This window comes from Leuciscus leuciscus, assembly GCF_965113295.1.
Source record: "Leuciscus leuciscus genome assembly, chromosome: 22".
Lineage (NCBI taxonomy): Eukaryota > Metazoa > Chordata > Actinopteri > Cypriniformes > Leuciscidae > Leuciscus > Leuciscus leuciscus.
In genome coordinates this window covers 4,672,983-4,689,248 of record NC_138746.1, presented here as the reverse complement: position 1 = coordinate 4,689,248, position 16,266 = coordinate 4,672,983, and the positions used below count along the sequence as shown (strand labels likewise).

Sequence of the window (16,266 nt, the reverse complement as noted above, 5' to 3'; positions counted from 1 at the left end):
AAGAAAAATTGATTATTAAACAAAATATTGATCATTAAATTCATAATGTATTAACTTATTTGTGGGGCTTTGTTTGTCTTTGACCGTCACACAATGTATAATTTACATCTGCCTACCAACGTAGTAAGTTTATGTGGAATTCGCATCTCTCACATATCATACGAAAAAAACGTACAGAGAGTCCCGCCTGAATCGATCCTATTGGTCAGCGACCACTACCTGATTTGTCCAAAAAAAGAGCGACTGGTCGGGCCAAGAAACAGGTCAGCCGCCCTTTTCCCTTTCTTTGGTACCGCCACAAATCAGACCGCTGCCTATTGGCTATTTGTCTTGTCATTCAAAATGACAGCAAACAGGCGCGATTCTTATTGGCTCGGCAGCCTGTCACTCACATCTGTCTAGGCCCGTGTCTGTGCGTCTGCGCGAGAGAAGGAGGAGGGTCTTCTACTCAGTCTTTTTATTTATTTCTTTGTTTCCAGCTGGAAAAAAAAAAACAACCACCGCGGTATATTCCTTTGCGGGACCGCCAATGTTTCCCATCCGAATAAGACAGAACCCTGGACTATACTGCTGTACGTATTAAAAAGCCCGATTTAAGGGGGCGAGGATGAAGCGGCGCAATGCGGACTGCAGCAAGCTCCGACGGCCCTTAAAACGGAACCGAATCACCGAGGGGATCTACGGCAGGTACGATTCAGACCTTAGGACGGAACCGTTATCTTTCCCGACCTGTAGGAAAGACCCAGATTTAGCCTTTTATTATGGTCTAAGACCCCATAGAGAGACAGTAAATCGTTTAGCTCAACTGGGCTACAGTCAACAAAGCTGGCCGAAGGTAGACAGTCGTTTCCGCAGAAATGAATAAGCTGCCCTAGGCCTCATCATCTCAGCGATGTGCTTTAAAAGAAAGAAACCCGCGAAACCCACTAGTGAGGGCTCGAGACTCGATCGTTAGAGTCAGTAAGTGTCAATCATCAGAATGATTGACGTGACAGCAGCACCTTCAGTCTCTCGGTATCCGCAACGAAGGCAATGTTTTGATTTGATCTAGCAAGACCGTAAGAAGAATAACCGTAATTTAATTTGCAAATTTCAAATGTAAAGTTGCACAGAAAGCGTGAAGTTTATTCAAATAATGGTTTCTAAGAGACAGCTGCAGTTTTGTTTTGTTTTTTAAATGCCTGAGACTCCAAATAACTAAGCTATTTTCCAGCAGAAGTTGGGAAGACCGGGACAGTTTTTATAATTTCCTTGATCACATCTTTTGACTAAGTTACTAAAAATTTGCCTTCCATCATTTGCCAAATTTGGTGTAAGAAAAAAACGTTCTTCCAGAAAATGTTAGGAATGTATTTCTTCTTTTTTTATTTAAAAAAAATAATAATATTCTTTATTAAAACTTACATATTTCATTGTGCTTTTTTTTTTCACAATTAATGAACTAATTCTTGAAAGCTGTAGTTTGTTGGTCTTAGTGGTTGTGTAAGTAAGGTTTGTCAGGGAGCATCTGACCTATCAGTCAAAAGTGATGTTGTAAGAGTGTTTGCCCAACAGTATTGAATGTTTCATATATTATCAGTAGCCATAATCTCTCATATAATAGTTTCAATCTCTATGCATGAAGTGGGAGTCATGTTGTTTACAGGAGACATCAGTGTGGGACATGTCATAGGACAGATTGTCAAATGTGGAAAGCAAGATATCAGTAAAGTGTTTTAGATGGCAGCAATTTACAGATAATTACGTAGCGGATATGAATTTGCTTTGAAACTGTTTAAAGTGGTGGTTTTCTTCAAACAGAGAAACCACAGTTTCAACCAATCAGTCATTAAAGCCAAGTAGATTCATAATGCCAAAAGTGAAAAATACAGTAACAAGAAAAATAATCAAGGCATGTTTTCCCACACAATTTTCAAGAAAATAACACAAGGAATGAGTATATTTGATCATTTTCATCTAACCAATGAACTTAATTAATACATTAATAAACATCAATATTTACCTGCACATATGTTTTTTTAACAAGTGTTTGAAGAATGTGAAAAATACCATATATACGCATATTTGCATTAAATTGTTGAATCAAGTTTTTAGTTGATTCATTTACAGCTTGAACTGATTCACAAAATGAATTGAATTTACAAACTATATCCTTGTCTTAATGCACAGTCCTTGCCAGCAAAATAATTAATTGCAGATATATCATGAATAGGTTGTGCCGTAGATGACGCAGTTAAACCCTATGATTTACTCACAGTGGGTAAATATCTGGCACTATCCCTGCCATTAACGAAAGTTGCCAGACTTCACCCATTATCAGTCATCTGTTATTCTGCTTGAAGTTCGGCATGTTTGACTCTCTAATTTAGTGGGTCTGGAGCTCAAATTCAGTCATAATGCCAACATTTCAAATGTTGATATAATGTTGCATCTGGGAAATATGTCGGTTAGGGTTCATAGGGAAATTATTTTTACCCCAAAACAATTTTCCTTAAAGGGATAGTTCACCCAAAAATTAATTCCCCTCATGTCGTTCCAAAACCGTAAGACTTTCGTTCATCTTGGAACAAAAATGAAGATCTTTTTGATGAAATCCTTTCATGTCTCCATTGACAGCTACACAACTACCACATTGATGCTTCAAAAAGTTCATAAAGAGATCGTAAAACTAATCCATATGAATTGAGTGGTTTAGTCCAAATGTTTCTTAAAGAGTCTCGATCGCTTTATATGACGAACTGACTGAATTTAGGCTATTATTCACATATAAACTTTGATCAGTGAACATAAACAGAAACTCTGTTACGGGTTTGGAACGACATGAGGGCGAGTAACTGATGACAGAATTGTCATTTTTGTGTGAACTAACGCTTTAAGTAATAGATTTGGTCCTAACTGTGTATATAAGTACTTTGTGATACTAGAATATGAACCAAATAATGTTTATGTGAAGATCATACAATTTAGGGTTTATTTTTATTGTCCTGCTAACATGCGTAATATGTGTTGCATATGAAGTGTTTGTTTTGGATCCGTCCATCCAGTGACTGTAAACTTTGATGACATAATCTGTGAAGATGCATCTATAACACCTGTTATCTTTTGTTTGTTATTTGATTTGTTTAGTCACTTTCCTCAGTGAGGTGGAAATCAACAAGTATGTCATCATCCCAGATCTACCGGTCCAGTGACTGCTTATTTTTTACCTTGCATTAACACAATTATCTCTGTCATCAGAACACTATTTACAGCACCTGTAAAAAGGGAAGTCATTTGTTTTGAGGTGTATGATTCTACAAATTTCTATGACGAAGAAATTCATTGAAATTAATTAAACTTACCAACACTAACAGTTCTGAAGGCTCTATTAAAGTATCTAGATGATTTCTTATTGTTATAATTATTGTTGTTTTAAGGTTTAATCTTAATTTTTTATGCATTATATTTTTAAACGTTTTTCTTTTTATATACCTTGCAGCACTTTAACCTGTATTTTATGTTTCATTATTATTATTACCAGTAAAGCTCTGTTGTTTTAGAGACAAGGAATTATCATAAAATTGGTCTAAAGACACAGTCTTAAAAAGCACATTAAAATCATGATATTCACAGTGTTGCTTAATTACACCTTATCTGCATTTCTACATCTGGAGATGGTTTTGGGCTTCTCGTCCTTACATAAAACATAATCCACTTCATTTACTACACGCTGCATTGGAGAAAGCCAAACAGTGATTCACGTCCTCCCCCACGCACCCATGGTTCATTGGTTTGGATTTACTGCTGGAGCTCATGATGGAGTTGCTTTACGTGCCTCCTCTAGATGTTCCCTGGCTCAAGGCCACATGTTGGGGTCTTATTCAAAGAGATCTAGGGTTGCAATCTTGAAATGGATGGATTATTGAATGTTTGTTTAATAATATCTCTTTCTCTCTGTCTCAGTACATTCCTGTACCTGAAGTTTCTGGTGGTCTGGGCGCTGGTGCTGCTGGCAGACTTTGTGCTGGAGTTTCGCTTCGAGTACCTCTGGCCTTTCTGGCTTTTCATTCGCAGTGTTTACGACTCCTTCAGATACCAGGGCCTGGTGAGTATGTGTGTGTGTGTGAGATGAGCTTTTTCATCCAGATTATGGGACTTTATAAGGAATCAATTGCTCGCCCTCATGTTGTCCCAACCAAAAATCTGATGTTTGTTTAGCAAAATGTCTGAGCTTCTGTTTTCTGTACAAAGAAAGTGCATGGTGATTCATTCTGCTTATAAGCTCCGAAACAGACCAAAAAAATTATTAAAATCAACTGCTACATATTATATATTGTAAAAATAAATAATAATAATAATACAAAAATAAAGAATTAATGCATATCTTATTTGTCAATCCATCACTTTAAAACTTGTTTGTATTATGCATATTATGTTATGCATAATATTTATAAAATGCTGTTTCGAGCCCTATTCGGACGGGACTAATTTATGTGCAGTGGCTGTTTATAATAAATAAGTGAGCAGAGAAATCTAGACAAGTATCTTACACTTACATGACACTGATATTATAATGGGCAGTCTTCGCAGTTTCCGGCGATTTGGTTCAGTTTATTAATTGCATGTTATTTTTTTTTGTCGGATACCATCCATATTGAAACTAAATTAAAGCATGCTGAAGATTGGTGTGCAAATGGTAGCTCAGGTAGGTCAAAAACACATGAGGAGAAGCGTTAGAATAATACAACATCAGCAATCACAGACATTTGCATTCGGACATTAGATTTCTCAGAGGACCGTTGAGTTTGTCGAAAAAAAGTTGGTAATTTTGCCCTAGAATTTTTACAGAAGTTGTGTGAGAAAAACACAGACTTGGCAGATTCAGATGGGATTAAAATTGCAATGTCTGTGAGACATGCATTTCTCTAACAACCCCCCCCCCCTGGAAAACTAGTCCTGTCAGAATAGGGTTTAGGGCTGTTTATATGATGTTTTGCATGCAAAATATAATGCCAAAATATAGCCTATTCTGTTCTGAAGCGCACGCAGAATGTCGGGAAAAAATAGCAAGGAGACATTTTAATTATTTAATAAACTAGTGTTTTCTGTGTCTGTGTCGGCTGCAAAGATGGAAAAATTATGGGCTATTAGGGGGCTGCCCTACTGTCTACCCAAATACTGAAAGAGGACTGTAAATTGACATGTCATGCCAGTTGCACATGTGATGATCTTATGCATCTCTTTGTGTGTTTCAGGCTTTCTCAGTGTTTTTTGTGTGTGTGGCATTCACATCAGACATTATATGTCTGCTGTTCATCCCAGTGCAGTGGCTGTTCTTTGCAGCCAGCACATATGTGTGGGTACAGTACGTCTGGCACACAGGTAAGAGCCACACACCTGTTCATATCACATGTTCACCCTGCCATCAATGTTCTGGTATTTTCGTTTGAATGTCTCTGAAGTATAACATCAAGCTTACAGTTGATTGGTCTGTGGTTAGTGAACATTCATGACTTGACAGTTTTGACATTTCCGCTATAGACAACCTCAAGCCAACGTGTCCACAATGTCAGTTTGGTTTGTTGAAGACACACCCATCTCTGGTTTTTCTAATCCTCTTTGTAAAAGATGGGCTAAAAAATATTTTACATCTGTTTTGGTAGCTCAGTTTGGACACACAAATTCTTACGCACACATCCATTGGCGCACTCCATGAGAGGAGCATTCCCATTCTGTTGTGAGCATTTGTTGTCATCGCATAGTTTATTCTCTCTTTATAACATGCACACACACTGTGACCTTGCAGCTGTAAGCTTGGTTATTTCTGCCGGTGTGACTGAGCAGCTCTGGATCTTGGTGTCAACAAAGCATTTGCTTCAAATGACTCGCCCACCGAGTGTGTGCTTGAATCCTTGTGGGTTTGTTTAGATTAATTTGTGCTGTTAATCTCTTGTCTCCCAACAGAACGAGGGGTCTGCCTCCCCACTGTGTCGCTATGGATACTTTTTGTTTATATTGAGGCAGCTATCAGATTTAAAGATTTGAAGCACTTCCACGTGGACTTGTGTCGTCCATTTGCAGCGCACTGGTACGTCATTTTCCCAAATCCACACTTACGCTGACAAATCTAACGCTTCCATTGATTGTGAGCAAGTTTCTGCTTTATATGTCCAGTGTCCTCAACCATTTCAGAACGTGTTGGTCATGTTTTTTTATTACTATAAGTGATCATAATGTGATATGAAATAGTGATGCACTGAAATTCCAGCAACTGAAAATAATAGGCCAAAATATTTTTGGAGGGCTGAAATCATTGACAAAACATTTATTTTGCATTTTTACTGTGTCAGTGTCTATTTTGTGCAAACACTGTGGATAAGCTACAATAGGTAAAGATGTCAGCAGTGTAGGCGCACTTCACCGTGACCAAAATGATGCTAGAACACCAATATATAAAATTTATTCAGCTGAAATATCAAGAGGCAGGATCGTTGAAGAAGCACTTTCCTATGACTGATTTATTACCTTTGAACTCAACACCATAAACAACAGCATACGGAATTGCTTTTTACCCCAACAATGCTAATCATTTGATGTACTATTTCTTCTTATGTTTACAGTATCGGTTACCCGGTGGTTACGCTGGGCTTTGGTTTTAAGAGTTATGTAAGTTATAAGATGCGTCTACGAAAACAGAAGGAAGTGCAGAAAGAGAACGAATTTTACATGCAGCTGCTGCAGCAGGCACTACCTCCAGAACAACAGCTCATACAGAGACAAGAGAGAGAAGCAGAGGAAGGTAAGGACTGAGGGATGATCTTGTGCAGCTTTGCATCTTGTGTCTTGACGGAATAGTTCACCCAAACCAGTGCTGGGCGATATACCGTTTTTATTTTGTGTAGGAAATGTATTTTTCCAATACTGGACTACTGGTGCATGGCTGAAATAATTGCTGTATCTATTCAGTGGCCACAGAGAGTGCATGGATTGAGATGCATTAATGGAGGACCCCTATTAACTGCATAACCTTCTTACTAATGGTTCTTGCATTATAACACTATTAATAGCCCACACTAACTCTCTTCAACAGGGTAAATATGTAATATAGAGCCCTTTAATGGAAAAGCTGGATGGAATCTTGGAATCCAGTAAAAAATTATAATAATGTGTAATGTCATGGAATTTGGCAAATTTTGTATAAATAATATATAATTTTGGTACACTATTTTGTATGGAATATTATACAATTTTCCGTCCATGTTTTAATTTAAACAGTACACCTATTGTGCAGTACTCTGCCAGAAAATTTTAAGGAATTGTTATATTTTTATTTGATTACATTTTAAAAGGCAAATTAAATTAATAAGTTTCATAAAAAAAAACACAGTTTTTGATAGTAAATTTGGCTAACACTTTAGTTTAGGGTCCAATTCTCACTATTTAACTAGTTCTTTATTATATTATAACGCACATATTAATGCCTTATTCTGCATGACCTTAATCCACCCAATACCTAAACTTAACAACTACCTTACTAACTATTAATAAGCAGTAATTAAGAGTTTATTGAGGCAAAAGTCGTAGTTAGTTAGTAGTGAGAACTGGACCCTAAACTAAAGGGTGACCTAAATTTGTATATGACATTACAGTGTTTTTATATTCTTTCTACTCCTGACAGTAAAAATAAGCCACTATAAATAAATGTATTTAAAGTACCAGTCATGAAAATAAATGATTAAAACCATTATATATCATAAAATAAACAGCCGTGAGAAAATTATGAAATTGTTCATTGTTGCAGTGACATGAGGCTGAGTGTATTTATGGACAGATTTTTCTGTTTTGGATAAACTATTCATTTTAAGTCTTTCTTGCTCTTTGACTTTCAAAAGCAGCAGCAGCAGCAGCATCTAAAGGCATTCAAGATGTAGACTCTCCAGCTGTGGCACAGAACGGCTCAGCGGGCGGTAAAAAGCCCTCATCCAACACGTTACCAGAGCTGGAATACAGAGAGAAAGAACGGGGCAAAAACGAGTCCAAAAAGCAACACAACCACAACCAGAACCATCACAGCAGCACCAGCAGCATCTTGCCGTCAGTGGACAGTAAAGCTCAGGAGATGGAGTACATGGAGAACCACGTGAACAGTAAGAGACTGAGCAGCTCAGATCTGCTGGGCAGCACTGAGAACCTGTTGAAAGATGAACACTCTTCATCCTCCTCCTCTTCTTCCTCCTCCAACTCCAACAAAAATTACAAAAACGCCAGCGGAGGGGGAGGGAGCTCCTCGCCCCGGGGACACGGAACAGCCAACGGCAGCGTGCCGTCTTCCTCCGGGCCTTCGTCGTCCGCCTCTTCCTCGAATAAGGGGGACAGAAAACAGAAGTGTGGAGGAGGGAAGAACGCAACATCGCACAGAGACCCTGTGGAAAACTGCATTCCCAACAATCAGCTGAGCAAACCCGAGGCGCTCGTCAGGTTAGACTCGCACACATCATCTGTCTCAAAATTGTGACTTCGTGTTAAAACAAGCAGCTCTCATGTTCAAAAGGGTTGTGTGAAAACACTACATACTAGCAAGCATGTTTTGTAATGTTGTTCCCTACACTCTGATGTCAATATTAAGCATTAAGCTTTCTCACTAAGCCAAAAAAACAAGTCAGACTGTTTTCAGTGAGAAATAAATCTGTTCTCGTTGATTTGGAACTTTATTTTTGTGTCCACTTTTGTTTTGGCATTATCATTTTAGTGGTCAAGAGTCATTTCAATAGAAATCTACGCAATCTTGAATTTCACTCCAGGGTGAAAGATTTCCCAATGCAAGTTTTGCATGGGGTTCAAGTAGGGGTGGGCGATATGGCAAAAATATCACATGACGATTCACAATTTTTACATGTTGGTTTTACTGTTTTGCAAGTGACAGAGCAGCACAGTCAAGCTAATTTCCCTATTTTAAAAATGTAGCCTTACAAGGTGACAAAATATAAAAGAAAAAATAATGACATACCATTTAGGCCAAAGTAGGGGTGAGCAAAGATAAAAATATTTATCTCAATATTTTATCTTTGTTATTAAAAATTTGAACAAATATGCACTTTACAAATACATTAGAATATACAAATGAAATAAACAGTTCTTTAGTCTTTCACAGTAGGTGTATTTAACAGTAGTATTCAAGCAAGGAAATGAGTAAACGAATGTAAATATAAAACACTACAAAGACTGCACTGTATAAATTAGATTTGAGACCAGTGTGTGAATAAAATGTTTAAGCGGCAAGGCTTTATAACGCATGCAAATAATACACTTGCATGACTGTGAAAACCTGCAATGTCACGTGAGCGTAACCCTTGTGTTGTACAGTATGTGGGGACAGAGGTGCCAGAACTGCAACTGATAGAATGCTCTATAGCTACGATATTTCTCTAAAAGCAGATCGTGGAGACATTTTAATCATTCACTATCAAAAGTCGTGATATCACACACCCCTAGGTTCAAGTTCACATGAATTTGCCTGGTTTAAATGTGACTTTTGTGTGAACTCGGCTTAATTTTGCTAATGTCACCACACCTTTAGGGTCATAAGCGGAGTCTGAAATGGTTACTGCCAGAGTCATTTGTGACTGTTAAAAAATTTATTTGCGTTGTAAATCTGCTTTGTCATGTGACCCACAACATCAATTGCATCAGTTTCCCGCCATTCGCTACTCCTCTCCTGTGGCCTCATGGACTAGTAAAGTGTATATCAGATGTGTGCTTTGAAATCTTGGTGGAAATAGTAGGTTATCTAGGTGCTATCTAGTATTCGTACATATTACTCCTTTGGTCAAGTCAAGTCACCTTTATTTATATAGCGCTTTTTACAATACAGATTGTTTCAGAGCAGCTTTACAAAGATAACAGAAAAAGAATGCAACAAAGTTTGTTTCTAGAAGAAAATAGTGTCACAGTCCAGCTTAAGTAAACTTTGATGTACTATTTTTCATAATATGTTGTAGGGAAGTTGGCATTTTCGGATGCGAGGTCAGTCCATTTTTGAATAACACTATATTATATAATTATAATATTGTGGTTTCACAAACCTTTTATGTTTACCTAACACTCCAAATCTGGGGGAAACCACAAACTACCTGAAAATAATTATTTTTATATCATCTACTTGCCTCCTTAGACAGCATTTTTGGGCATCATTTGTATGCAGATTATACCTTGTGCATGTTTGGGTGCACGCAAATGCCGTCTATGTAGGTAGCCTAATGGGTTTTGAGTAGAGGTTGACCGATATGGATTTTTCTCTGGCCGATATTTAGAAATCAGGGCAGCCGATGGCCGATATATGATGCCAATATGTTTGGCCGATTTTCCCTTTTTTAAAAAAATTTTTTTTTTAAGAAGTGATAGAGAAAATTGCTTAAATTAAACATTTACTGAACAACACAAGCCTCTCCAATCAGTGCACTTGTATAAAAAAATACAAATAATTATTAGACATTAAATATAAAATACACAAAACAGGTCATCAAAAATCTAGACTGTCAAATAAACTTTTAGATGAAAAAATAAAATAAAGTTTTAGTTCACTAAAACAAGTTTCACGTGTTCCACATCAACGCTTAGCTGCCCGCAGATGCGCCTGCCTATTAATCGGCCTAATTTGCAGCACAATCGGCCCATGCCGATTCATAAAAAAATGCCCAAAATCGACCCCATCAATCGGTCGACCTCTAGTTTTGAGATGCTGACCTTTTCTCTGATTCATGTTTATTATAATGACCCCCTAATGGACTTAATGGTCTGTGTATATGTGTGTTAGGCTGGAGCAGGATGTTAAGAAGCTGAAGGCAGATCTGCAGGCAAGCCGACAGACCGAACAGGATCTGCGCAGTCAGTTGGGCTCTCTGGGCAGCTCTGAACGCAGCATACGCTCTGAACTCGGGCAGCTGCGTCAAGAGAACGAACTACTGCAAAACAAGTGAGACATCCCTCTTTGAGATTGCTCCATGAGGGAGTGCAGAGAAGCCAGGGGACTGTATCTGTATTAATGCAAACTCTTGTGTGTATGTTCAGACTTCATAACGCCGTGCAGGCGAAGCAGAAGGACAAGCAGACAGTGGGACAGCTGGAGAAGCGTCTGAAAGCAGAACAAGACGCTCGTGCTGCAGCAGAGAAACTGTTAGCAGAGGAAAAGAAACGCAAGAAGCTGGAGGAGGCCACGGCGGCCCGTGCAGTCGCTCTCGCCGCTGCAACCAGGTGCTTCCCATCGTTACATTATATTTCATAACATCCAATCCGTAATATATGCAACCCTCATACATTCCTTTCTCCTTTCCATTTCATTATACACCACTGTTCAAAGGTTTGGAGTCAACAGGTTTTTTTTTAATTAAGAAATTAATACTTTTTACTGTTCAGCAAGGATGCATTAAATTGATCAAAAGAGACAGTGAAGTCTTTCTTTCTTACAAAAAAATACATATTTCAAATAAATAATGTTCTTTTGAACTTACTAATCAAATAATCCTAATCAAATGGAATGAAATGTATAATATACACTACCGTTCAAAGGTTTGGGGTCGGCAAGATTTTGTAATGTTTTTGAAAGAAGTTTCTTATAATCATCAAGACTGCATTTATTTGATCGAAAATAGAGTAAAAACAGTAATATTGTAATGTATATTAATATTATTATAATTAAAAACAACAGTTTGAATGTAGTTCCTGTGAAGGCAAAGCTTTATTTTCAGCATTATTACTCCAGTCTTCAGTCACATGATCCTGCAGAAATCATATTTCTAATTCAGTATTTTTGTGGAAACCGTGATGCAATTCTTTTCAGGATTTGTTTTAGTAGAATAGAAAGTTAAAAAAAAATGTATTTGAAATAGTAATTTTTTGTAACGTTATAAATATGTTGCTTTCAAACTGCTGATCATTTTTGCTTAATAAAAGTATTAATTTTTTTTTTTTAAATCGTACAGATTTTTGAACGGTAGTGTACATAACATGCATAATATTTCATAATATTTTCCACTCCATTCTGTCTGTGTCTCAAAGGATTTTCCTTTTTCTCTTGTCAGTTCTGTCTTGTTTTATTCTATTTCCTTTCCATATACCTGCAGGATATTTAACACTCTCTTTTTTTTTTTTATATGTGAACTAACTTGCATCTGTATTTGTGTGTGTGTGTGTGTGTCAGAGGTGAGTGCACAGAGTCTCTGAGGAGGAGGATTTCTGAGCTGGAGACGGAGTGTAAGAAACTTACGCTTGACATCAAGGTGAAAGAAGATCAAATCAGAGAGCTGGAGCTCAAAGTTCAAGTGAGGAGATTTTCATGTTATATTTGCTCTAAATCTGCTAAAAAAAAAATCAGAAAAAGTAATAAAATAGACATTTAATGTCTCATCCTTCTTTCATATCTGTCTAGGAACTTCATAAATATAAGGAAAACGAAAAGGACACAGAGGTTCTGATGTCAGCGCTGTCAGCGATGCAGGATAAAACCCAGCACCTGGAAAACAGCCTCAGTGCTGAGACCCGAATTAAGCTGGACCTCTTCTCTGCCCTCGGAGACGCTAAGAGACAGCTGGAGATCGCACAAGGTTTGCATCACGCCCTGTCCACAGAAGAACTCAAAGATTAGCTTTTAAATTTGGGCACCACTTTATTTTGTAGCTAAAACAGGTTTGAAGAAAAATTGTCATCATTTACTCAGCCACTTGTCAAACTTTTTTTTCTTTCCAGAAATTCTTGTAAGAATTACATATTTTAATTAGTATTTAATTAACTACAGTACCATTCAGAAATTTGGGATCAGTAAGATTTATTTTTTTTTCTTTAAGAAATGAATACCTTTAATCAACAAGGACACATTGAATTGATCAAAAGTGACAGTATAAATTTCTATTTAAAATAAATGCTGTTCTTTTGAACTTTCTATTCATCAAAGAATCCTGAAAAAACTATCAGTTTCCTCAAAAATATGAAGCAGCACAACCGTTTTTAACATTGATAATAACCGGAAATGTTTCTTGAGCAGCAAATCATCATATTAGAATGATTTATGAAGGATCATGTGACACTGAAGACTGGAGTAATGATGCTCACCTTTGTGTTTGTTTAAAAATATATTTATAATAATAATATATATATATATATATATAATATTTCACGATATTACAGTTTGTACTGTATTTTGATCAAATAAATGCAGCCTTGGTGAGCATATAAGACACATTTCAAAAACAAAATCTTACCATCTCCAAAGTTTTGAATGGTGGTATATGTATTTATAGAATACATCATTCCCAATCATGGAAAACATATCAGAGCTTTTAAGTTCTTATTCTCCGCAGAGATCACTTAGATCTGCATCTCAGCCATCATTAAATATCCCGAAAGCTCGTTTGAAAACAAAAGGAGATTTTCAGTCTATGCTCCAACACTAGCGTTAACGATTAGAGCTTCTCCCACATTAAACGCTTTTAAAGCATCAAATAAAACCTACCTTTTTTCTCAAGCTTATTAAAAACTCGGTTTAATTTTGTGTGCATTTTTAAATGCAATGGGTTTGCAGTTTTCGTGATGGTTCCAGGTTGAACTTCTTTTGCTTATTTTAATTTTTGACAAGTTCTTTTCACTGTGTGTGTATTTTTGATTTCCTTGTGAAGCACTTTGGTCAACATTCGTGTTGTTAAAATTTGCTATGTAAATAAACTTTGACCTTGATCTTTGAAAACCACTAAAAGTTGTTCCCGTCTGGATTTGTGTTCTTTTAGGTCAGATTCTGCAGAAAGACCAGGAGATTAAAGACCTGAAGCAGAAGATAGCAGAGGTGATGGCCGTCATGCCCAGTGTGGTGTATTCAGCAGATACGGGCAGCATGACCCCCGTCACGCCCCACTACTCCTCCAAGTTCATGGACACCAGTCCGTCAGGACTGGACCCCAACGCATCTGTCTACCAGCCCCTGAAAAAATGAATGCTTGTTTCCCACCTCAACAGACCTCCAATCATTCTTGCAATCACAGACAGACACACACACACACACACACACACACACACACACACACACACACACACACACACACACACACACACACACATACACACATGGTCTTCTCTGGTTGTTTTTTTTCCTCCATAAGCCCAGATTCAGATTCATCTTTGGCATGTCTGTGGCTCAAATTGCTTTTTTTTTTTTTTTTTTTTTTTTTGTCTTCTAATACTACAGCTTCTTGCCTGGTCAGAAGGATATTGTATTGTGTGACTGTATTTGTTGTAGTAAAAATACAAAAGACAAAAAAAGAAGACTTTTAAGGGACATCACACATTGAGCAGGAAACTGCCGTTTCTTTTCTCTTGTAAATGTCTAGAAACCTCACAGGAGTTGGTGAGTATCTTCCCTCAGTCCATTCAGAGACCGGCCTCCTGGATTTCGGCCTTGATTTTACTGTTTTTTTTGCGGGGGGAGGGAGGGGGTTTGTGCAAAGCAGGGCAAGTGTAAGATCCGTCGTCCCAGGTGCTCTACCCCATATCAGAGGCAAGAAGATTTTCACTCAAGAATGTCACCATCTAATATGACAAGAATGTAACGCAATGTTCAAACAACAAAACGTCTCCATCGAACGTCCCAGAAACAATGCGACAATTCTCATGCAAAACATCTTTTAGGACTCGTGTGACGAAACCGAAGCTTAATCTGTGGATTGCTGTTCAGTTCTTCCTCATGGTACAAAGTGACGAACTGTGCGCCACAAACACAGTCCAGCAGTGTAACTCACCAATTACAGATAATCAGTGCCTTCGTATGGGACCTCGTTGGTGGAACCGAAAGATCTCTTCCCTCCCTCTCTACCACGTCATGCCTCAAACACATCTTTTTTTTTTTTTTTTTGCCACGTTAACAGGCAACCTTTTGCAAACGGATCACCAGCCCATTGTCGTGACGACTCTTCTCCTGTTTTGGTCCGCGCTTGTGAATTCGGTCATTTGTTTACATTTATTTATTTATCCAGCGTGGCACTAATGCACTGTTGACTTCAACGAGCTCGCAAGGGAATATGTCAAGTATGGAAACGCAGGATACTTTCCCCTCCTGGTTTTCTTTATTGTATTGATTGACCATCTTTCAGTATCAGACGGAAGCTAGTGTAGTCCAGTGCCAACTAAAGTAGTAGGACTGCAATTTTGTTGAAAACGAAAAGTGTTTCAGATCCATCAGGTTACTGGCTGGTCCAATGATCGGAAGCTAGAGGAGTGTATTATTATTATTATTATTATTATTAATAATAATATGATTATTATTATATGGTTTGTGTATTGTTTTCAAAGAAATACTTGGTTGTGCCACTTGATGGCGCTGTTGCTTTCAGAAAGGTTGGCGACTTTAAACCTGTTACACTCGTGGAAAGGTTTTCATTGGGCCATCATCACACTTGCTGTGTAAACGGATACAGATCCAGATGTCATCTATGTCTGCTAAGCATGAAGTATTATCAGGCTAAAGGGAGAATGTCCCGAGCCGACCCACCTTTTGGAAAAAAAACCTTGGATTTGTGTTAACGTGAATAGATTTTGCCAACTGGAGGAAGCCAGTTCCCCCAAACGGTCTCCAGCGAGTTCTGGTGCGGGTCGTTTCAGAAGAAGAGATGGTTACTGTGTTAGTTTGGTTAATGATGGGTGGGAGGGAGGGAGGGGGGGAGGGGTTTAGCCAGAGTCAGTCCTATGTGGTATTGTAGTGCTCTGAGATGGTTGTTGTTTTAGGTGTTGTGATATTTTTTTTTTTTTTAAGTTATGATGTGATGGAGGAAGTGGTAAAGTTTGCGATGTCCAAGTGGTTTAAATGAAAGAGGGGGAAAAAAAAAGACAGTTGCTTTGTTTTCTTTGCCCGCTGTCACTTCTTGCTTTTCTGTCTGTCGTTCAGCCAAACCTCGGCTGCACTCGTTGTGAGGTCTCTGTGAGGTTTCAAGTAATAAAACATTTTGTTTTCTGGCATCTGAGTTTCTTGTGATTTGTCTGTTGATTGTTAAGGCTTTAGTGCACACAATTATAGGTGGGTCACCAATCACCATATATATATATATACTGTATATATGGTGTTCTGATGGCAAAGAAAAACATATTAAAATGATAAAATTCAACTAGCTGTATAATTGGGGTTAATTGAAGCTGAGGAAAGGGTTAATTAATGAGTAAAAATGGGAAACAATTGTATTGTTGTGAATGCCATGGTTTCATCTACACAAATTAAAAAATTGGTCTAGACTCTAAAGGGTCATTTCATCTTGC

The 16,266-nt window shown here is 37.7% G+C and overlaps 1 protein-coding gene across 3 annotated transcripts; it reads left to right on the top strand.

Annotated features, from left to right (window-relative positions):
* The first annotated feature begins 405 nt into the window (after nucleotides 1-405).
* Nucleotides 406-15,972, top strand: maco1b (macoilin 1b). Of its 3 annotated transcripts, none has more exons than XM_082153339.1 (11): nucleotides 406-687; nucleotides 3,943-4,084; nucleotides 5,235-5,361; nucleotides 5,944-6,067; nucleotides 6,600-6,778; nucleotides 7,878-8,457; nucleotides 10,793-10,951; nucleotides 11,047-11,229; nucleotides 12,176-12,296; nucleotides 12,404-12,578; nucleotides 13,755-15,972. In XM_082153339.1, exons 1-11 carry the CDS (start codon nucleotides 608-610, stop codon nucleotides 13,955-13,957), a joined length of 2,073 nt encoding a protein of 690 aa, XP_082009465.1. In that variant the 5' UTR covers nucleotides 406-607; the 3' UTR covers nucleotides 13,958-15,972. The 3 variants fall into 3 exon arrangements, with proteins under 3 accessions (XP_082009465.1, XP_082009464.1, XP_082009463.1); XM_082153338.1 differs by having other exon boundaries at nucleotides 407-687; nucleotides 7,875-8,457; XM_082153337.1 differs by having other exon boundaries at nucleotides 407-687; nucleotides 7,872-8,457.
* Nucleotides 15,973-16,266: the final 294 nt, after the last annotated feature.

What these genes read in the sequence shown, in the direction of transcription:
- maco1b (XM_082153337.1), top strand. Translation starts at nt 608, where the DNA reads ATGAAGCGGCGCAATGCGGACTGCAGCAAGCTCCGACGGCCCTTAAAA. An exon ending in AACGAACTACTGCAAAACAA is followed by an intron (nt 10,952 to 11,046) that starts GTGAGACATCCC and finishes GTGTATGTTCAG; the next exon opens with ACTTCATAACGCCGTGCAGG. An exon ending in ACAGCTGGAGATCGCACAAG is followed by an intron (nt 12,579 to 13,754) that starts GTTTGCATCACG and finishes GTGTTCTTTTAG; the next exon opens with GTCAGATTCTGCAGAAAGAC.